The sequence below is a fragment of the Pongo pygmaeus genome, chromosome 6 (genome assembly GCF_028885625.2).
Source record: "Pongo pygmaeus isolate AG05252 chromosome 6, NHGRI_mPonPyg2-v2.0_pri, whole genome shotgun sequence".
NCBI lineage: Eukaryota > Metazoa > Chordata > Mammalia > Primates > Hominidae > Pongo > Pongo pygmaeus.
This window is the reverse complement of record NC_072379.2, coordinates 149,036,280-149,058,726: the sequence shown is the minus strand read 5'-3', so window position 1 is coordinate 149,058,726 and position 22,447 is coordinate 149,036,280. Positions and strand designations below refer to the sequence as shown.

General features: G+C 57.6%; 1 protein-coding gene across 22 annotated transcripts; it reads right to left on the bottom strand.

Moving 5' to 3' along the window:
• Positions 1-959: 959 nt before the first annotated feature.
• On the bottom strand, positions 960-20,903 carry KRBA1 (KRAB-A domain containing 1). 22 transcript variants are annotated; one of them, XM_063667951.1, is made up of 18 exons: positions 20,638-20,903; positions 18,798-18,841; positions 16,024-16,163; positions 15,568-15,687; positions 14,706-14,861; positions 14,157-14,312; positions 13,139-13,270; positions 12,736-12,909; positions 11,818-11,973; positions 10,857-11,054; positions 10,198-10,371; positions 9,627-9,800; positions 6,833-6,985; positions 6,138-6,320; positions 5,201-5,395; positions 4,974-5,114; positions 3,770-3,874; positions 960-2,327 (listed from the first exon to the last, which is right to left on the bottom strand). In XM_063667951.1, the coding sequence occupies exons 1-18, from the start codon at positions 20,647-20,649 to the stop codon at positions 1,501-1,503; spliced, it is 3,240 nt and encodes a 1,079-aa protein (XP_063524021.1). In that variant the 5' UTR covers positions 20,650-20,903; the 3' UTR covers positions 960-1,500. The 22 variants fall into 22 exon arrangements, 15 of the variants coding, with proteins under 15 accessions (XP_063524021.1, XP_063524022.1, XP_063524023.1 ...); XM_063667952.1 differs by having other exon boundaries at positions 14,157-14,309; XM_063667953.1 differs by having other exon boundaries at positions 15,568-15,642.
• Positions 20,904-22,447: the final 1,544 nt, after the last annotated feature.

Below are 22,447 nucleotides of genomic sequence, written 5' to 3'. Positions count from 1 at the left end.
ACACTGGGCGCTGCAGCCACAAGGCACTGCTCCTGTAGTCATGGTGGGCAGCCAGCATTGCCCCAGACCACAGTGCTGGTGTCCCAGGCTCCTCAGGGACCTGAGGACAGGGCCAAGTGTGCCAGCCCACACCAGGCTGGCCCTGCCAGGCAACAGGTGCACACCCAGGTCCTGAAGCCACCTCAGGTCAAATAAGGGATTTGGGGGCGCACAGGTTGCATTCTGCCTCTTGGGAAGATGATGCAAGGGAATGACAGGCAGGCTGGTTCCAACGCATTGCCAAGTGCCAGCTGAGCGGGCTGGGAGCAGGCACATTCCGGTAACCAGGACAGAAGTGGGCTAGTGATACTTGGTCATGCCTTTTCCCAAGACAAAACCAGGAAGACTGGCCCAGCCCCTTCGGTGTGTTACAGGCTTAATCGTGCCCCTCCCCAAATGTGTATGGTGAAGGCCTAACCTCCAGTCCCTCCAAATGTGAGCTCACTTGGAGAGGGGGTATTTAGAGAGGTAATCAGGTTAAAATGAACTCATTAGGGTGGGTCATAACCCCATGCAACTGCTGCCCTGATATGAAGGGGAAATTTGGAGACAGCTGTGTAGAAAACACCATCTGAACAGGAAGACAGCCATCTACAGGCCAAGGGGAGAGGCCCGGGACCGATCCTCCCTCCCAGCCCAAAGAAGGAACTGACCCTGACACCTGGATTGTAGACTTCTGGCCTCCAGGACAGAGACTATAAGTGCTGCTGTTGAAGCTGCCCAGTCAGGGTTCCTCTGTGTGGCAGCCCCAGGGGACTCAGAGTGTGCCCCGGGAGTCCTGTGGGAATTGCCCCACCCTTCCTGGCACACTCTCGAATGTTCTCGAGGACGTCTGGGAGATGAGGCAGCGTGCTGGTGGCACAACCAGCCCCGCCCCAGTGTAGGCCCGCATGGAGCTCCCTTCTATAGGAGTCAGGGCCTTCCTTAGCAACTCCCTTCTTTAATTTCAGAATCCACAGAGGTAAGTCCAGCTTAGACCAAGGGGCTGAGTTCTCTCAAATGAAATCTGTGCCAATATTTACTCCAGGAAGGCAAGAGCCCAGCCCTTCATGGCTCCTGAGATCAGGAATGGCTGGTGGTTAGGAGGCGCTCTCCTGGCTGCTCTAGCTGTGTGGGGCACCCCCTGCATATGTGGGGCACACGTGGCCTGTGCACACCACCCACCTACAAGCTTGGGCAGCTCCAGTGGGAAAGACAGGAGAGGGAAGCAACATTTGATTGAATCTGAGCCAAGAGGGCCAGAGGCTGAGGAAGGCACCCCCACAGCAGCCTCCTGAGCAAACAGCACCTGGGGGCTCTACCCAGTTGAGACAAAGGGCCAGGCTCCCAGCAACAGTAAGGGAGATGGCGTCCCCTGGGAGAGGGTGGCCTGGGATGGCGTCCCCTGGGAGGGTGACAGGGCTTCCACACCACCACTGCACCCTCGGCAAGAAAGAGCAGATGTGGAGAAGAGGAATGCCATCAATGCGCCCCCCATCTCGGGTCCCTGTGCTCCCCACCCCACAATTCTTCCTGGAGGGCCCTCTGCACTCCTCCCAGCAGGCTGCTCGGCTCCTTGGGCCGGTCTAGGATCCCGTCTGGTGCCACTCCTGAGGTCGGCACGTCTGCATCTGCACTGGCTGCAGGAGGAGAGGCTCCCTGCAGGGGTAAGGCAGCAGGCACTAAAGGGGGAAGGGGGCTCTGGTGGCCCCCGGTATGTGCGAGGAGGGGGTGTGCAGGCGGCGTAGCATGGCAGCTGGGTGTAGAGGACAGCAGCTGCTGGGAAGAGCTGCAGTGGAGCCCAGGAGGTTCTGCCGGGGGAGCGTCTGGAGGCAGCAGACGTGCCTGGCGAGCGGTCCCTCTGGAGAGTCCTTGCAGGTCACCAGCCCTGCAGCTGTCTCCCTGGCCACGCAGGATCTTTGGTTTAGGCCTCGTGGGTCCCTTCTGCCTCCAGTAGGGCAGGTGTCTGTGACCAGGGCCATGAGCCCAGCGAGTTCCCCGTGGGAGGGTCCACATCCAGGAAGCTTGGCCCATTGGCCCAGGGCCTTGGGGGCGCCTCCTCAGCCGATTCACCTGGGTCCTCATGGTGGCCACTTCCTGAGCCAAGCCTGCCAGCGCCGTGGCGAGCCGATCCAGCTTCTCCGCGAGGGCAGCACCGAGGCTGTGCAGCTCCTGCTGCAGGGGCTTCCCACAGTGGCACGGTGGCTGCAGGGAGGAGGCTGGCAACATAGGAGGGGGCAGCTCCGGAGGGGGAGACTCGCTGGGCGGCTCAGGCGGGCCCTGGGGGAGCAGCCTCTCATGGGTCTTGGCTAAAACCAGAGCAAGGACCGGTCAGAGTTCCTGGTTTGTAAGGACCTTTCTCTCCCCAGAGGTCCCGTGAACCAAGGGCGCTCAGTACTCTGCCTCCTCCAAGGCCCAGCTTCCAGAAAGGAAGGAAGGTGGGTGAGGCCTGAGAACGCAGATGCCAATGCTTATGGCATGAAAACTGGCTACGTCTCCTGGCTGTTCCCCAAACTGGGGGGCAGGATCAACCACAGGTTGGGTTTCCATGGTAACCAGGCTTTCCTAAACTGCGGTCTTCCCACCTTCTAGGAATCGGTGGGTCTTTGTGTTGTTGATGAGACCAAATGGCACCCTGCCCTAGGAGTCAGTGAGAAGGGTCCAGAGCCCCTGAGACAGCATGAGGCCAAGGCCGTGGGAGCACCAGGAGATGGGCCAGGAGGGCCAGGCAAGCCAAGGGTCTTCTGCGCATTTTTTGTGGGATGACCCTGGGGCCACTCCAGAACTCAGTGCTCTTCGTTACAGGCAAACCACAAGGGTTCCCACCCGCTTCTGCTTTTACTCTCCCTATTCAGAAGTTACAGATTCATAGGAGTCATAAGCTTTTTTTTTTTTTTTTTTTTTTTTTTTTAAAAAAGATCACCTAATCCTTCGCCCTAAATTCCCTTGGAACTGGTCCCAACCCTGGGCAAACCACAGGAAAGGCTTGGCCAGGCACCTGCCATTCCTAACCTGTTCAGCCTCAGGCTGGGTGCAGAGATGGTTTCTTCCCTGTTTCTCTGGGCCCCCAGCTGTGGCTCTGCCCTTCTCTTTTCGGCACCTCCAGGGCTTTAAACCGAGGAAAAAGAGAAGACTGGAGTAGCTAAAGGACCCCACCGCTGTTTGGTCAAGTTCATCAACAAGGATCTCGGCCTGGAGACCCCAGCCAGGACTTCTACAGAGGACAGGCAAGGCTTGGTGGCCCCAGGCAGCTCAGAGCTCTCAGCAAAGCGGTGGCGCCTGGACAGAAGCCAACACCCTGAGCCAGTAAGAGAACCTTCCGCAGGCCACACTGAAAGTTCCTGGTGTGGGACTGTCCCCAAGTGACCCAGGGCACTAGGTGCCAGGCCCCCTGCATGTCTCCACCATGAGTCCGTAGGGGCAGGTGTGTGACACGGAACCAACCCTCTCACAATGACCATGGCCAGGTCATCCTGGCCTCAGTTTCCTCACCTATTCTCTAAAGTCCCCTCAAGCCCCAAACTTTGATTCTTCACTTCTCAATTTCCACCTCTAAAAGGTGTGTCTGCTTTTATGAAAATCCCAACTGCTTCTGTAATAAAACACTGAAAGGAAATATGCAACCTGAAGTGCCTTACAGGTGAGACTTCCTACCCATCACCCAAACAATGACCCTGGAAGGCTGTTTTCCCTAAGCTGGGGCTCTGGGTCCTGGCCCGTGCATAGGGAATGGGGGAAGCCACCAGTTCACCTGCAACTCTGGGTCTTCCATGTCCAAGCTCCAGGCCTCTGGATGCTTCACTAACCCTGGGCCTTTTCTCCAGCCGAGAAACTGGGCAGGGATCCCCAGCTGTACCTACAGAAAGAGCACAGAGACCTTGGGGCAGGGAGACGATCATTTGGCCAGAGCCATTCTGACATACCCTAAAACAATATCAAACTCTCAACTTTTAAACAATGATTAAATGAGATAGAAGACGGAAACTTGGCCCATGAGGGAGCCTAATTCTGGTGGAAGGGCCCGCTGCGATGCGTGTGTGTGTGTGGTGTTCCTGCCCTGTATGTAGGGGGCTCCGGCAGGAGGAGGCGGCTGGGGAAGCAGCTGGGAAAAAGGACTCTCATCTGTGGGTCCTGCTCCAGTGAGACTTCCAAGGGCGTGCTGGGGCATCCTGTGGTCCACACCCAGCCCACTCTGCCATTTTCCGCTAGGCCCACTGGGGAGTGAAGAATGTGGTACAGCCCGGGTCTACACAGACCAGGGCCAATGCCTGTAAATGGAGTCAGCTGCAGGAGTTGGGCAGAGCTCCCTCCCCTGACCATTTCTGGCCTCTTCCTCCTTCTCCCCATCCTCTACCACTGCTTCTCCCTCCTCGTCCTCGTCCTCCAGCACTCCTGAGGGGGCCAGGACAGCAGGTACTCTCTAAACTCTCTTTTCTCCCAGGCAAATGGGACCTGTCTCCTGTCCCATCTGCTTTTCCTGTTAGGATCAAACAGTGGGTCACAGTGAGATTGAGAAGCAAGGTGGCCTGGGGCAATAGGCAGCATTTCTTCTAGCTTTCCTAATGGGACACTCTCCAAGAAGTCCCCCCAGCTGGGGAAATCTCACTTTTGAGGCTTTTGTTATTGATTGCCAAGTTTTAAAAGCGCACACTATTATTGTATAAATACATCCATATCTGTCTACATGCACGCATGTATATTAGCAAGTGCAAACACCGTGTACATGGCATCAAGTGAGTGGCTCAGACCTCCCCACAGCTGCTCACCAGCACCCCCAGCAGCCCCGCCCTCCTTCTTGGACACAGCTCACCTTACAGGGAACTAAAGTACAGCCAATGTGCAGGACTCCCTGGCAAGAGCCAGGCAAAGCGACAGGCAGGACTCAGAGGATCCAGTCTGGACTCCTGGCCCTCTGGGGGACGCATGGGCGCCCCCTCAGGAGACCCCAGGCTCACCTGCACCGAGGCCGCTGCAGTACCTGGGCTCTGTTCTCCTGGGGTCTTCACCAGGGCTGCTGCCACTGCTGCCAGCAGGGGTCCCACCAGGACATGGGGACAGAGGGACAGGAGGCTTACAGCTGGGAAGGCGGTCCCTCTCTAATGTCACAAACAAAGCTGGCATCAGAGTGGTGACTGGCGCCCTGGCACACACCCCCCTATCCTCCCTCTCCGCACAGACTCACCCTGGAGGAGTGGCTTCCAGAGCTCAGGCTCTGGCCTCGGGTCTTCTCCTTCAGAGCCACTGAAGCTTGAGCTGGAGCCGGGGCTGGGGCTGGGGCTGGGGCCTGCCACGCAGGCAAAGCGCAAGGGCCTTACAGGCAAGATCCCTCTCAGGGCGCTCTCCAGGCAGTGCAGCGGGGAGGGCTTGGGGGCAGACCCTGGGCAGGGGACCAGAGAGTGCTCTGTCATCAGCCTGAAGAGAGCCAGGCCTCTGCCTTAGTGTCTGAGCACACAGAACCGGTCCCCTTTCCAGCTCAGCCCACACTCAGCATGAGTTCTAGGGGACCCTAAATGGTTGCCTCTCTTGCCAGAGAAAGAGGACAAAAGTGAAGCCAGAGCCTGGCCAGGACCCCAGCAGCTTTGGAAAGTCTGCTGGGGAAATTTCTGGAAGTCTCCAGTCCTTAGAAGCCATTAGCAGTCAGGTTCTAGCCAGGCCTAGGTCTCACAGGCCTGCATCCCAGTATCTCACAGGGGCCAGCAGCCCAAGGGTGGGGCTCAGTTAGGGCCCATCCTCGTCTGATGGGAGGGCCAGCAAAACCGCATTTATTCAGCAAAAGCATCCCAGCAGGCCCTGCGGCAGGTCTAGGAAGGAATTCTGCTGGAAGTTAAACCAAGCAGCAGCAGTGGACAGCAGGAGCCCCGCAAGAAGCTTCTCCACTGGAGAAACCCAATAGATGGACACAAACAATGATCTCCCCAACCCCGCTCCTTGTCAGCACTTTGTGACACTTTATCTTCTTGTTTAGCGAACCTCAGTTTCTGTTTGGCACCAGCTTCTGTCCTCTGGGGAAAGGATGAGAGATGGGGAAGAAACAGAGGGACAGAGAGGGAAGTCTATTTCCTTGTCAAACACTTTAACTGAAGCGGGGCTGTCAGTACCGAGGGCAGGTGCCAGCTCACCCTCTGGGAGCCACCTCCACACTCCTGGCCTGGTGGCCCCAGGGTCTTTGAGCCCCCGCTGGTGGCAGGCGGGGACGCAGCTGGAGGTGAACACCTGTGGGCTGACCAGACGGAGGCTCCGGGTGGGCGCTTCTCCCCTACCCTGCCCGAGACGGGCTGACTCGCAGGCCTCAGCCCTCAGTCCTGTTTTAATGAGAAATCAGAAGGCTTGTCAGCCCCACGGGGCCTTGTGCTGCCACAGAAGAAGGGACAGGGAACAGTTTCTGCCATTGCTGGGCTCTCAGGCACAGCAGCAGCAGGTGTGGGAAACACCCATCTGCCATGTTCCAGGGAGTGCCCGAACCCTCCAGAACCTCTCTATTCCCAGACCCAGCTGCGTGGACCCCTGGGCTTGGAGACTGGTGCCCAGACACCAAGGCTCATGGGGATGGCATGGCCAGGACAAGGACACCCAGCCACAAGGAGCCAGCTCCAGCCAGGATGGTGGAGCTGCAGACAGTGGCACTAAGGTGCCAGCAGGTCTACACGTGTGTGCTGCAGACTATCTGGCTTTCTGGCCTCCAACAAGGCTCTGCCCAGGCCTGTTTCCAGAGCACCATGTTGGCTCAGGAGCAGATCTGAGCCCACAGGTGCAGCGCCCAGGGCATCCTCAGAGCAGCCCTGTCTACCCCCAGGGCCCCGGCAGCCACTATTACCTTCCTTGTCTGCTGTCCAGTTCCTGGGCTCCGCTCTCCTCGGTCCCCTGTCTGCTGCTGAGGAGCAGGGCCAGGCAGGCCGCAGCACAGGCACAGGTATCTCCTTTAGACAATTCTCCAGACCCTGCAGCGGGGAGCTTCCTGGTGGGCTTCCTGTGAAGATCAAACATTCACAGATGAGGGGGGCTGTAGCTCAATCTCTGCAAACTGCAGAAGCCCCCCATCTTCTGCTGTGTCCAGGGAAGGGGGGTCACAGGGGTGCTGGGCACAGAGCACTGGACGTGTCAGTCCTGGCTCTGGGGTGGCCCTGCTTTGGCTGCCGTGGAAGAAGCCTGGCCCGTCCCGGCCACCCACACAGAAGCCCGGCCCGGCCCGTCCCGGCCACCCACACAGAAGCCCGGCCCGGCCCGTCCCGGCCACCCACACAGAAGCCCGGCCCGGCCCGGCCACCCACACAGAAGCCCGGCCCGGCCCGGCCACCCACACAGAAGCCCGGCCCGTCCCGGCCACCCACACAGAAGCCCGGCCCGTCCCGGCCACCCACACAGAAGCCTGGCCCGTCCCGGCCACCCACACAGAAGCCTGGCCTGCGGCTGTCACGAGGGCATTGGCTACAGGTGTGGGTTCTAGTCCTCCTCAGCACACTCAGCTGCCACCACCGTGAGGGATGACACATCCTGTGTCCCCAGCACAGGGGATGGCCCCACAGATGGAATGTGCTAAGACTTCCTTCACCACTCACAGCAGGGGAACAACACAGGCCCCCTGGCCTCTAGGCCATGGCAGGCCAACATGCATGCAACTCAACTAGGAAAGAACTAAATACACTGCAAACATCCTATTTCCAGTGACAGCTGTGCGAGTAACAGGAACTAGATGGACTGAAACTCTAGAGTGAGGAGAGCCCTTCCTAATAAAGCGGACAGTGCTGCCACTCTCTTTCCCGAAAGCATTTGCTGATGACTCTGGGCCCAGGCACAGGGCGGGAGGGCAACCCTCAGAACTTCTGAATGTCCACGGGCTGGAAACCAGAGGACCCCCACATGCATTTTCTCCACAGCACATTAGCTGAATTCTGGGGCAACAGAGGGAGCTGGGAGTTGGCTGGAAGCTTCTGACAGGCAGTGTGAAATATCCTGCAGTTTGGGTTACTTAGTTAGTAAACAAAGTCTACCCAGGCAGGACACATGAAGCATGTTCCCGAATACCACGCTGCTGTCCAAAAGAAGAAACTGGTGCTAGTGGCCAAGGAATATGAAAAGTATAGAAAGGGGTCAAAGACAAATGCTGATGACAAAGGCAGCCTGGAGGGGGCATGTATAGATGCTGCCCTCTGTGTGAGGAGGAGGGGAGTGAACTCACAGCAGTGGCAGGAGGGGCTGGAGTGCCGAAGGCTTCATTCTTCCCACATAACCTTTTATAGCTTTTGAACAAAGCTATGTGATCATATTACCTATGAAGTCACTTGCATTTTGGGAGAAAAGCCCCACACCCAAGGGGCTAACCCATAGTGGGGCTTGGGAATTCAGGCTGCTGTGGACACCGGCAAGCCCCAGGCCTGTTCTACACGCCCCACAGGCCTGGCCAGAGCTGTGGCTGCTGCGAGAGACCTGTTCAGTAGATACACTGGCGGTCAGGACACAGGTGAGCACGGAGGGACTGGTGTCGGCAGGACAACACAGACCAAGAGGACTCGGATTAACCAGGTGGGGGAGATAAAAAGGCCAAGAGGGGATGCTGGAGTCTTGCAAGATCCCCAAGTCTGCAGGAGGAACTCGACTGGAGTGACCGGGGGAGGCACAGGTCACCAAACACCAAATGTTTCTGACATGAACCTCACTGTACGTCTTCCTAAGTTGGGGGTCAGTTTGATATTACAGGCAATTCTTTGTGGCTGGGGTAAGGAATTCAATGCAAAAATGAAATTTTTATGTATTTATTTTTGAGATGGGGGTCTCACTCTGTCACCCACGCTGGAGTGCAGTGGTGTGAACATAGCTCACTGCAGCCTCAAACACTGGGGCTCAAGTTATCCCCTGCCTCAGCCTCCTGAGTAGCTGGACTACAGACTACAGGTGCCACTCCACCCAGATAATTTTTTAAATCTTCTGTACAGGCTGGGTGCGGTGGTTCATGCCCATAATCCCAGCATTTTGGGAGGCTGAGGCGGGTGGATTGCCTGAGGTCAGGAGTTCGAGACCAGCCTGGCCAACATGGTGAAACTTCTTCTCTACTAAAAATACAAAGATTAGCTGGGCATGGTGGCAGGCACCTATAATCCCAGCTACTCGGGAGACTGTGGCAGGAGAATCGCTTGAACCCGGGAGGTAGAGGTTGCAGTGAGCCGAGATTGCGCCACTGCACTCCAGCCTAGGCAACAGGAGTTAGACTCGTCTCAAAAAAAAAAAAAAAAAAAATTTCTGTATAGACAGTGTCTCATTATTGTTGCCCAGGCTGGTCTCAAACTCCTGGCCTCAACTGATCTTCCTGCCTCAGCCTCCCAAAGTGCTGGGAGTATAGGCGTGAGCCACTGTGCCCAGCCCAAAAAGATTTTAAAAGAAATCTTAGACATTTTCCTGTCCCTTCTGAGACAAGTCACTAAAACAGAGGCTCCTCTCCACCCTAGGCTCCCACAACCCACCCAAGATAAGTCCCGCATCTGCTCCTGCCTCAGTATCCCTGGCTCTGCTCCCAGCATGGGCATGGGGGTCTGACCCAGTCAAGCCAGGGACTGGGCAAGGGGCCTCGAGTCCTCTCCCAGGATGAACCCCAGCCTGGGGCTGGCCCAGCTCACCTTTTCCAGGATGCTGCCCCTGGTTCCCCACAGGACTCCCAAAATCCAGGTCCCAGTCGGTGCTGCTGGATGAGGAGAAGCTGGTGGGGGTTCCTCGGGGGGCTGGGGGCCGGGTGGGGCCATCTCTCACACAGCCCTGCAGACCCAGAGGCAGAACAAGCTCTCTGGTCGCTTCTGTAGGGAACAGCACAGTTGTGGTCACCAGGAGGCTCACTGGAGAAGAGACCCCTGGGCCATGGGGTACACGGGCACCAGAAGACCCTGCCCCAAAGCATCTCCCACTAGGCTTTCCCTGTGGCACTAATTAAACTCCCATAGCACGTGACCCACAGAAACCCACAGTGAGTCTCATGACTGGAGAGAGTTCTGAGACAAGGAAGTAGGGCAGGAAGATCTGCACTGGCTTTCAGCACATGCGGGCAGCTGTTTGGGGGTGAGTATGAAAGGCAGCCTGGGGGAACGGGCCTGTGTCTCAGGAGGCCGGCAAACACAACGACCCGACAGTCCTCAGCACCTGCCTCCGCTGCCGCGCTCAGGGACATGCCACCCCGTGCCCATGGCCACAATCTACCTTCACTGTGTGATCTGTGGGGTTGCAGTTCAGGCCTCTGAGACCCAGAGTCTCCTCGCTGGGGGTTCTGGGAACAAGAAGTGGGTGGCAGCTGGGAAGGTGATGACCCATTTGGGGGAATGCCCTTCAGACAGGCTTCCAGGGCTTCTAGTGGTGAGCTTGAGGCACTGGCAGCTGGAACAGGAGAGAGCACCCTGTTACCATCTCCCACACATTCCAGCCTTGCCCATCAGACCCCTGGCTGGCTCTACCCAACGTGCTTTCTGCAGGGGTGACGAGTCCTGCACCAGGCTCTGGCACCTGCCAGGCAGGAAACCCTTCTGTGGGAGACTGATCGGCTCTGGTCCCCAACCCTGCTCCCTGGAAGGCACGAAGAAAGGAGGGGAGTGAGGAGGGCCACACGTCAGCAGGGGTAGCTTCTGGGGCCAGGAATCACTGCAAAACGAAGGCCCTGAGGCAGCGGGGGCTTGGATAAAGGCCTGGGCTGAGGAGGCCATGGATGAAGGGATTCACTGCTTGGGAATCCCAAGCAGTGCTTTGGGATCACTGCTTGGGAAGAAAGCCCTGCTGAGAGCTGCTTCCCTGGGGTTAGTGGAACCTTGCCAGGGACTGACAAGCCCATGGGGAAGACCACCAGAGCAGCCAACCTCAGGCCTCACCTTGAGCCTCAGGGCCCCAGCTGGGTTGGGGGATCCCTCTGGTGTCTCCAGTGGCTGAGGGACTGAGGGGCTGCCTGCCAGGCTGACAGGATGCAGGTCCTGGGGGGCTCTGGACCCAGCTGTTCTCCATCTTCACAGAGAGCAGACCGCCAGCTCCAAGACCAGGACGGGGAGGAGGGGTCAGGAGGTGTCCAGGCCCTGCGGGAGGAGGCCATTGGGAAGCCCAAGATTCAGGCCTGGACTCACCCTGAGAATCCCTTGAGGCCTTTATAGGGTTAGGAGGGGCTTCCAAAGCCCCCGTGCCTCCATGGCAGTCACCGGCTCAGACTGCTGTCACTTGTCAATCACCAGCAAAGACCTGAGTCACACACCTCCTCCCCTACCATGGCCCCTTGGGGTACCTCCAAGGTTTCTACCAGGCATGAAGTCGGCCCTCCCCAGACAGCAACAATCATGTCTTTCTCCATGGCCAGCACACCTGACTCAACCCAGCTGCTCACGGCTTTGTTCTGAGAAGCTAACGAGCTGAGGTGACATGCACAGAAACGTGAACCCATGTGTGGGCTGGGTGGGTATAATTAGGATTTGGGGTTCCCAGCTCTCACACACATGGCAGAAACCTGACCCAAACACACAGGACCCCAAATCACGATGAGGAGCTACGTGTGTGCTGGGCTAGAGCGCCATCCTCCATTTCTTGATCTTGCTCCCTCCCCACTTTCCTTTCAGAACGTCCAGCTCCTCATCTAAGAGCCAGCCTGAGAATTATCAAGTGCTGACCGAGCCCCTCCCACACAGCTCGCTCCACTTACACAGTGGGGATCCCCCGCATCTGGCTCCTCTTCCCGACAGGCCAATGTGGGGGCCTGAGTGTTTATGGTGGGGGCCACCTACAGCCCTGCCTGGGGCAGGGTAATGGAGGATGTCTGGGGGCCCTCCCAGCCCAGCGAGAAGCCTTTACCTCCAGAACCCTTTTTCCAGGCCCCTGGATTCTCCTGTAGCCGTCGGTTCGCCACTCCTGAGGGACTGGGATGCCTGTCCTGGGCCTCAGGGAGCTCCTTCAGACAGTTTAGCAGACCCTGGAGGGGACAATCCCCTGAAACTGCCTCGGTCTTCACTAAAGGAAAAAGGAACATGTTTTCACCTGGAGCTCAGTGTCCTCAGCCTTCATGACAAACAACAAACAGGGGACAAGTTAGAAGGGTGTGGGGCAAATTCTGAAGATGAGGATCTTCCAGTGGCTCGCTGAGTCTTCCCAGTGCCTGGGTCCACACACCTGCCAGAACTGGACAGGGCAAAGAGGGAAGGCATGGAAGTCGCCCTGCAGGCAGACAAGTGGCATCACTCTGAGGACAAATTGAAGGAAGTGGGCTGTCAGGGTCACTGTTTGAGACAGCTCTGGGGTCCTGAACAGAACTTACATTTGAGGAAAATGGAGTTGTACAATAAGTACATTACTGCAGCTAAGCTCACTGCAGCCCTGTGAGTGGGAACAGCCTAGGCTCAAGGCATCAGGAGCCTCTCCGGGTCTGACTCCAAGACCCATGCCCCGGCCCTCCACCATGCTGTCCAGAGCCCAAGCCCACCCCATGCATCATGCCTGGCGTCAATGCAAAGCAACACATGAGCTCTGCAGCTCTTCCCCTCGGGTCCCAGGTTGGGAGGAGGAAGAGACAGGAAGAAACCAGGGCAAAGCCTGCTTCCGAATTTCCTTTTCCCAGCTGACCAAACGCTGCCCTTAAGAGAGCCACCTGGCTCCAGAAAGGTGACACTGGCAACACAGCAGCGATCCCTAAGGGAGACAGTTTGGAGCAGGAGGAATCGCTGTTGAAATGCAAATCAAGCTTCAGAGACCTCAGCCTGAGGCCCCAGGACTCACCTGCCCCGGGCGGGCTCCCAGGCCCCAGGTCTGCTCTGGTTAGCCTGGACGTGCCCAGGCTGGGGAGAGGCGGCAGGAAGCTTGGGGACGTCTCGGGGTGCTGGGGCCCAGGCACGAGGATTTCCTTCAGACAGTTGATGAGGCCTTGCAAGGGGCTGTTCCCAGGAGAAATTCCTGTGGCACATGCAAGGTGGGCCTGGGTCAGTGCAGTCCTGACGGGACACTGGGAGCGCTCTGGCAGGCATTCAGGTCTCCAGGCGGCTGAGATTCCCACCCGTGAGAACTCAGACAAGGCCTGCCCGGTGGAGCTGCCACCAGGCCCAAGCGGGAGCAGCATGACCTCCTCGTGTGAACTAAACACACATCCCCATCGCCATCCCACTGAAGAAAGCCCGCCTCTCACCGGCCTCCGAGGTCCCCCTCTCCTGTCCTCTGTGGCTCTTCCTCCTGCCGGGGCTACAGGTGGGAGGGCTGTGCTCCCCGCCCAGGGCTCCCGGGCCTGCCTTCCTTGTTGGCCACGGTTTGTCGGCAGTTTCTGTTGCAGGAGAAGACAAGAGGGCCTTTCTAGCTCCAGCTCCAGACTCTGGAAAATCACCCCAGATCTGGTTCCCATAGAGGACAGCCCTCTCCAGCCACCCAAGTCCCTGTTCGAGGAGGGCTAGGGCCTTTACCGTTTCTTTCTGGTTTAACTGGAAACAGCAAGACTGTTGGTTCACTGTGAACACTCCTAGACCCTTACCCCTGAGCCCAGCCTCGGAATTTGGCTCAGCAAGTGATGCCGGCAGCCTCAACATGGAGGCCACAATCTCACACTCATGCTTCTCAAACCAGGGCACACACAGGGCACACAGAACCCCAGAGCAAGTGTGCCCGACGACCCCTGAACACCAGATGAAACCACAGCTAAATGGGGTATGTTTTTTGGGAGTGCCAATTTTATTCCATATAAATTTGAATTATTTTTTTATAAAAACAAACAAATGCAAAATTTGTGAGAAGTTTTAAAAATAAAATGAGACCCCAGAGAAATCCTAGGAGCTCCCCTTGACCTGCTCTGCAGTTGGGGTTGCTGTGATGCGACGGTCTAAGGATAGACCAGTGCACACAGGTAGGTCAATGTTGCTGGCCGTGGGCCTGCATGTTAGAAACTGCCGGAGGCTTTCTGTGTACAAAGTGCTCAGTGATCGGGGCGGGATGAGAGGCTCCCCAGGGGCTGAGCATCACGCCTCCTCTTTGGTGTTTACACCAGAGGCTAAATATGTTGTCCTGCTCCCTGGGGTACTTTGTTAACAAAAGAACAGAGCAACAAGGGAACTGAGTCCTAGAAAAAAATGAAGAGGGCACAGGGTCCAGGTCCTCTGACGCCACGGTCAGGGCTCTTGAAATGCTGGTTCTCCCTGTCCCTGCTGTGTCAGACTCACTGATGGGGAGAGGACTTCCCTGGACCCCGTCACCAGTTGGGCCACTGGAGCACGAGCTGTCGGTGGGCGTGGTGGCCAGGTGGGGCCGGCTGGCAGGGCCGTCTGGAAGGCAGCTGAGCAGGCCTCGGAGAGGGCAGGGTTCTCTTGCCACAGCTGCTGTCGGGAAAGAGGGAGAAGACAACAGCTGGTAAGATGCCCCCAACATTGTCACACTGTCACATTCTGGGCCCTTTCCTTGCCATGTACTGCTAACAATGACCAGGATGTCAGCCACCTATGTGTCGTCATCACTGGGCTCTGAATGGGGCCACGGTGGGTGGAAGGTGACAAACCCACACAGAAACCACCATGCGAAAGTCAGAGCTGCCCTCTCGCCAGCTATGGCCACGTGCTCAGAGGGCGGCACATGGCCTGGCCATGAGGAACAGCAGGTGACTCTGCCTCCCGGCCTATGCCTGCGAGCCCACACGTGGTGCAGTGCCGTGGACCTGCGCTTCATCATGGGGAGTGCAGAGGAGGCTGCGTGCGCTGCCCCACTGTCTGACTTACCCTCGGGGCTCGCTCTCTCTCCATCCAGGCTGGCTCCCCGGCTCTCGCTCTCGGGGCTGTCCATAGCGCCCTTGACTTCTCCAAACAAGAACTCTGGGATCTCCTTCACCAGCTGCACCAGGGCGGTGAGGTGCAGGCTGTGCCGGGGCTGTCCCCCTGCAGAGAGGCTACAGTGACCTCCCGCACCCCTGCAGCTGCTCAGCACTCACACCTATGTGCGTGTTTTCACACCCAGCATCTCACGTAATCCTCCCAGCCACACAAGGAGCAGCCAGAGGGGACACCATGTCCCATGAGATATAGAGGACTTGGGCTCAGGCCAGGCGCTCTGGCCAAGGGACAGCCAGGGCATGGGGGCAGGGCCTGGGTAACAGGGCTCTTCTGTTCTACATTACTCATTAATCTCCCTGCCTCCCAGGGGAATGCCCAGGCGGGCTGCCGCCACACTTCTCCCACCATCTGGGCCCTCTGCCTTTCCTGGCACCCCCTAAATGGCCGGCCTTGCCCAATCTGGGCCAATGGAGCACATCCACCATCTGAGGTCTTGGGATGTAAGCCTCGTGGCAGGACTTTTGGGAGCTGGGGCAGGTTCTGCAGGGGTGGCTGTGATAAGGCTTCAGGGTGGTGGCGGGTCGGGGGCCTGAGGCAGGAGGTACTCTCCAGGGTGACCCCAGGCTTTCTCTGAGTGCTTCACTGCATAACAGGCTTCCAGCCCAGAGGGGTGAGGGGTGAAAGCTTGGGAGGTTGCAGTAGGGGAGGCAGGGAGGTGAGAGGCTGGACTGAGCAGGCTGAGGTCACCCATTGCCCGGGGCTGAGGACCGATGAGTGGGAGGAGACACCCAAAGTCTGACAGATAACTTACCCTGGGGACCTCCACAACCAGCAGGCTCCTGCCCCTCATCAGCGTGGCTCCCTCCCCCGACAGCTCTTCCAGGCTCTGAGGGTGACAGGAAAGCAGAGAGGGGGAGCAGCTCAGCTGTCCCTGGGAAAGAAGAGGGAACTGTGGCCCTGGGAATGGAGTGGCCTCTGCTTTGCACACAGTTGCATAGCAGCCCAAGCCCCTGCAGGTCTGTGCACGTTCATGCGACCACTTAAACTCAAAGAACCGCAGAGTGGCCGGAACCTCAGAGGCTACCGCATACCCCCACCGAATTGTACCTAGAACCCAGTCCCGAGATATAAAACAGCAGCAGCGTGAACGATCCCCGTGTTCATTTCTCAGGTGGAAAGACTAAGGCTGCCGGGTTCCAGGGACTCCGGCCTCCCTTTCACCGCCCACCAGGCTCCTGCCACACGTGCTGCTGCCTCCCATCCTTACCCACAGAGACAAGCGTCTCGTAGTTCTCCCGCATCACGTCTCGGTAGAACTCCCTCTGCCCCTCCTCCAGGAGCCGCCACTCCTCCTCCGAGAACCGCACAGCCAAGTCCTTGAAGGTGATGGACACCTGCAGGCACAGTCTCCGGGGGTGTTGGTTGTTCCATCCCAGAGGGGACAGCCTAGCTGTCCCTGCACTTGGTAACCCCACCTGGGCCTCCAGGCGCACACTCCAGGATAATAGCCAGGGTCTGACATGCAGGAATCCCCTCAAGAAACAGTGCTGGGGGTGAGCTGTGTCTCTGCAGAGACATGCTGAAGTCCTAACCCCCACGCCTGTAAGTACGACCTTATTTAGAAACAGAGTCCCTGCAGATGGAATTACTTAAGATGAGGTCATACTCCTAAGTAGGGGGGTCCCTTAGTCCAGTATGACTCATGTCCTTATCAGAAGAGACACAGGGACAGACACACAAGAAGAAAGCTATGTGAAGACAGGCAGAGACTAGAGTGATGCAGCCACAAGCCAAGGAATGCCCAGGGCCACCAGAAGCCACAAGAGGCAAGAAGGATCCTGGCCCAGAGCCTTCAGAGGGAGTGTGGCCTGCCCACACTGTGACGTAGGGCTTCAGGTCTGCAGGGCTGTGAGAGAATACATTCTTGTTGTCCACCTAGTTTGTGTGCTGGGTTTAGAGAAGTGCTCAGAAGAAACCTGGGGTTGCCCTTGGAAGCTTTGGGTCACCAGGCTCCTTTACACTCTGTACTCCTATCTCCTATTCTCTGTACTCATCTCCTCCTGCCCTGTGGCTTTTTAAAATAACACAAACATTTTTGTCTATGTTTCTTTAAAAAATAATCCTTCGCCTGGGTGGAGTGGCTCACGCCTGTAATCCCAGCACTTTGGGAGGCCGAGGCAGGCAGATCACCTGAGGTCAGGAGTTCGAGACCAGCCTGGCCAATATGGTGAAACCTTGTCTCTACTAAAAATGCAAAAATTAGTCGGGTGTGGCGGCGGGTGCCTGTAATCCCAGCTACTCAGGAGGCTGAGGCAGGAGAATTGCTTGACCCCGGGAGACAGAGGTTGCAGTGAGCCGAGATCGTGCCATTGCACTCCAGTCTGGGCAATACAGCGAGACTCCATCTCAAAAAAAAAAAAAAAAAAGTCCTTCAGTGGACTTTAAAGTGGCCATCAGACACTAGAAAATGACCAGCATCAATAGGCTTGAATTTAAAATTATGGCAAAAATTAACTGTGCAAATTAAGCAAACAGAAGGTAAATTATGGGAAGGGTCTTTCCTGTTGAGAAATGAATGTTAAACTATTTATTTGTAAGAACGAATTATTAATGAAAACAAACACGCTCCTAATAAAGCAAAGACAATTCACCGCTTGTTTCATCTGCTCAGGGCAGTTATTTTAATTAATTAATTAATTAATAAAGACAGGATCTTACTATGTTGCCCAGGCTGGTCTTGAACTCCTGGGCTCAAGTGGTCCTCCCACATTGGTCTCCCAAAGTGCTGGGATTACAGGCGTGAGCCACTGCACCCACCCAAGTCAGTGATTCTAAAAACTGTCCCAGGCCGGGTGTGATGGCTCACGCTTGTAATCCCAGCACTTTGGGAGGCCCAGGTGGGTGTATCACCTGAGGTCAGGAGTTCAAGACCAGCCTGACCAACATGGTGAAACCCCATCTCTAATAAAACACAAAAATTAGCCGGGCGTGGTGGTGGGTGTCTGTAATCATAGCTACTTGGGAGGCTGAGGCAGGAGAACCTGGGAGGCAGAATTTGCAGTGTGCCAAGGTCACAACACTGTACTCCAGCCCGTTTCAAGAAAAACAAAAAACCGTCCCTGCCACTAACCGGCAGCCGTGTTGTCCACTTACTGCCGGGCTCTCTGCCTGTTCTCCCTGAACAGCTGATAACTTGTCCCATGCAGTCACACCTACCAGTGCTCCCCTCTGGCCAGGCTGCATCTACACCCCTGGCAAGGGGCAGCCCCTCTTGTGACTGCCTGCCTGAGGCCTGGAGGCCCAGAGGCCCATGGGCAGTGAGACGCCACAGCCTTTGCCTCCTGCCTCGATGTGCAGACTCTCCGTGAGCAAACCTCTGTAGCTCTGGCCCAGGTATGGTCACTCCCTCTCAGGAACAGTCTCAGACACCCTCCAAAACTTCTCTCAAAGAGTTATTTACATGTCTTCCTAGCATCTTGGAACAGAGAAAATGTAGCCAACATCAGGGTCTATGCAGAAGAGTGCGCAGAGCGGCCCTAGACTGCTGTCCTTAGGAAGGCTTGCTTGCCAGGAGGGCCCAGGCTGCCTTCCAGGTATTTAGGTATCAGGAGGCTTCCCACCATTCCCTAAATGATGGGAGTGGCTCAAGGTGCCTAGATTGAGCAAACTACGTGGTGTGTGCCACACCCCTGCTTTCCTTCTGGGAGTCTGGAATTTTGGTTATGCCAGGCAGAGGGTTCCCACATGACATTCTGATGGCTCAACACAGAGCTGGCAAGGCAGGTCTGAGCTCTGGGTAAGAACATGATACCAGCTATGTTGGTTCCACTGGTACCACCACTGCTGACCTGATGTGGCCGTTAAGAGGTTCCAGACCCAGAGACCAGGGCAGAGCACAGTGGCTGGGGCTTAGCCTCAGGAGCCAGGCTGCCAGAATTCCAATCCCTGCCTTGTTTCATACTAGTCACGAGACCTCAGCCAAACCTAACCCATTTGGGCCTCAGTGAACTCATTTATAATACTGGGATCATAACAACCTACCTCGTAGAGATATTGTGAAGACAAAACAAATACAGGAATAGTGCCTAGAACAAATGCGGAGACTATTAATATTAAGTGCTATGAGAAGTAATACTGCAGCCAGACCTGTCTGCCTAATGCCCGCTTGCTTGCAGGTCTGAGCCCGCCAGCTGAGCTCTTCCACATACTGCTCCTGACCACCGGTGTCTCTCTCGCTCCAGGCTAAATATATCCCAGCTCTTCCAGGAATCTGTAAGAGATGCTTTCCAGGCCTCTCACCATCTCAGCCTCAAGACAAACTGTTTTGTGACAAAATTCTTACAAAATGAGAATGGGAACTGACTGTGGCCAGGGTAGGCACTTCTGCCAGTGGCCTCTCTCTCCCCAGAAAAAGCAAAGAGTGAGGGTTTTGTGTGTGAGGGAGTGAGCAAGTGTGAGTGTGCAAACACCTGGGCTACAACACTCATCTTCGGGAGGAGGAAGGCCACCACTGGCTGGCTCTGCCCACACACCACCGGCCTTCCTCCTCAGGCCCTACTTCACCTCCTTCCCCCAACCAATGGAGAAAAGCTTTCTGGGGTGACCCAGGACTGTTGTAACCGGGCAGCCTCCTAGCTCATAGCTGCACCCTGGTCCTCCTAACATCACCCTTCCACCGTGTCACCAGCCCAGCACAAAAACTGCAGCTTCAGTGCCTGCTGGACCTGCCCCTCTCATGGTCCTTCCCAACCTAGACCTGCTCTCCCAGTGGGCCTCAAGCTCGGGCTCCCAGATCAGACCCTGCCACAGGACCTCTCAACCTGGAGGCTGTGCTCACATCCCCCTGGGCTTCTGGGGACCCTCCCCGCTCCTCTCCACCGGACTGTGACCTACCACTCCCCAAGGTCACTCCTGGCCACCTTCTCCATGAAGCTACATGATGTGAGGATATTCCCCTCATCAGATCTGAAAGGTCAATGGCCCAAACTCCTTACTTTACAGAACAGGAAACTGTGGTATGAGGAGGCCTTAGGATGGGGCCATGGGCATGTCTGAGCCAGGGTGTCCCTAGGCTACTTAACTGTACAGCCAGACCTGAAAAGGACACTTGACTGTCCCTGCCCAACAACATCCAATTTGCCTGGCCTCTCCCTTCTCCCCAAATGCTTGGGGGCACTAATGACGCCAAGGGCCTGGCACAGTTACTGCTCTGCCTAGTCACACGCTGCCCCCCATCCATGGCTGCCTCAGACTGGCCAAAGCTCAGGAGCCACCACGGTTGCAGAACTGGCTCCAGGTGCCCATCCAGAAGGACGTGGAGCAGTTGCTGGTATCAGCACCAGATACCTGATACCTCGCTGATATCAGCACCGGAGTTTCCCAGCATCGTCACAGCCCACACACAACCTAGCCCAAACGGTGCCCAGGCTGTCACAGCCTGGGGCTCTCCCTCCGGTTCTCAGATCTAAACGCCTTACCTGCAGGCTTCCCAAGACAAAACTTGGGGTTTGTTCTATCTCCTGTTTCTCCCCATTTCCACGTCCCCAGCCCCCGGGATCCAGGATTCCACCGAGAACAGAAGTATGAGATTTACTCACTCCCTCCGAGGCCTTCATGCCCACTCTACCAGGATAACTTGTAATGAAACAAGCCACGCCAAGGGGGTTTCCCCAGGTGGAGACTGGGCCGTGGGTACCGGGGGCGGAGAGCTAGAGAGAGGTTGTCCGAGGACCTGAACTTCCCGGCACGAACCCCCGAGCATCAGGCCTGCCCCGCCTCGCCCAGCCGATCCCGAAGTTGCGGGGGGGGTCCCAGCTCTTTTTCGCCCTGCCGCCTTCGGGGCCGCACTGCGCCGAGGGGTCCGCGCGTCCGCCTGCCTTACCTGGCGCGCCATCCCCGGGCTCAGCCTCCCCGCCACTCCTCGGTTTCCGGCGCGGCCCCTGGCGCGGGAGCACGCGACCCTCGTCGGCGGCGGCCCGGGTCTGCGTAGGAGGAGGCGGGGCCGGGAGCCGGCGCCGCGGGGGAGGGGCGGGGGTGGGCGCGCCCGGGCCCGCCCCCGGCCTCGTTGAGCCCGCCCCGCGCGCCTCGCATCACTTGGCTGGTGGTGCCGTTTCCGCCCGGAGCCCCCGGCCTCGGCGGCCCGGCCAGCCGGCGCAGGCGCGGACTACACTTCCCAGAAGGTGCCGCGGCGCCGGCTCGGAAGCGGGGGGCGGAGACAGGGCGGGGCGGGGCGGACCTGGCTCCGGCCTCGTCCCCGCCCCCTCCCCTCGTCCCCGCCCCCAGCTGCGGGTAGAGGTTGTGAGTGGAGACCCGCCGGGCGGCTGTGGGCGTGCAAGCCCGCGGGTACGCGCCGCTTGTCACTCATTCATTCCCACAGCCACCACTCAGCGCGTCCCATGTGCCAGGGGCTGATGGTGGGGATGAAAAGGGACCCATCTTTCCCAGAGGCCGCAGTCGGGGAAACCCCACCCGTAGTAGAAGGGGTCGAGGGTCCGGCCGGGCGTGGGTGGGCCAGAGCAGCTGCCAGGCCCCCGTACATCCTCACGTCTTTCGCCCGCGCCCCCGCTCGCCGCAGCCTTGACCTACCTTCGTGTCACATTTTGCGTGCCTGTTTGCTGGTGTGGTAACCCCAGTTGTTCCTGGCACATAGTAGGTCTCAAATAAACGTGTGATGCAGGAAGGAAGCGCGGCCCACCCTCCTCTGCCTCCCCGTGCGTTTCACGAGTTCGAAGGCCTGGTCTGGGCGGGCGCGGCGAGAGCGCTCCGGGGGTGCGGGCGAGGCGCAGCGAGCCTAGTTTTCTCTCGGGAGAAGGACCCCGTCATTTTTATAGAAGGCTCCTGGAAGGGGGCCTGCGGGGCTAAGCCTGCTGTGCCAGACAGAAGGTTGGAGGGGAAGGGGAGGCTGTGGTCCCACGCAGAGGAGACTCTGCTCTGAATTTGGAAGCCCCGTCCAGACCTTGCGGCCCAGAGAGCGCTCTGCCTGGGCAATATCGGAGGGAAGGAAAGGGAATTCCTCGCCCAGCTGCCCGAGGCTGGCCCTTGCAGCCGCGCCGGCCGTGATCACCTCCCAGAACTCGGGTACGATGCCGACAACCCCTCGACCCGGCCTCCGAGGAAAGGCGCGCGCCCACTCGGGCAAAGCCCCCTCGGTCATACCCGAGACACCTTAGACACAGGACCGGCGTGTGCGCAGCCTGCTGAACAAGGATTTGAAGATACCACAAGGCCCCACCTCGCGGAAAGGGAAAACTTAAAAGTCCAGCTTCTCATCTCAAGAGCCCTACAGGCCACAGCCCTCAGGGTAAGTCTCCTCCTGGGCTTTAGGCCGGGTCCCACCTCCGTGCCGAGGTGAGGCGGGCTCCTTACAGTAATGTGTTCCTGCTCCCAGCTCCTCTCCACCGCCCACCCTCCGGCCCGGGATCCTTAAACTTTAAAACCCCCTAAACCAGGGGTCCCCAACCTTTTGGGCCAGGGCCCGGTTTTGTGGAAGGGAATTTTTGCGTGGACTGGGAGGGGGGTTGTTTTGGGATGAAACTGTTCCACCTCAGATCACCAGGCATTAGATTCTCCTAAGGAGCCTGCAACCTGGATCCCGCATTCACAACAGGGTTCTGGCTCCTTTGAGAATCCAGCACCTGCTGATCTGACAGGAGGCAGAGCTCAGGGGTAATGCGAGCAAGGGGGAGTGGCTG

What these genes read in the sequence shown, in the direction of transcription:
- KRBA1 (XM_063667951.1), bottom strand. An exon ending in GAGGGGGACCTCGGAGGCCG is followed by an intron (nt 12,910 to 13,138) that starts GTGAGAGGCGGG and finishes CATGTGCCACAG; the next exon opens with GAATTTCTCCTGGGAACAGC. An exon ending in CTGGAAGCCACTCCTCCAGG is followed by an intron (nt 5,115 to 5,200) that starts GTGAGTCTGTGC and finishes TTGTGACATTAG; the next exon opens with AGAGGGACCGCCTTCCCAGC.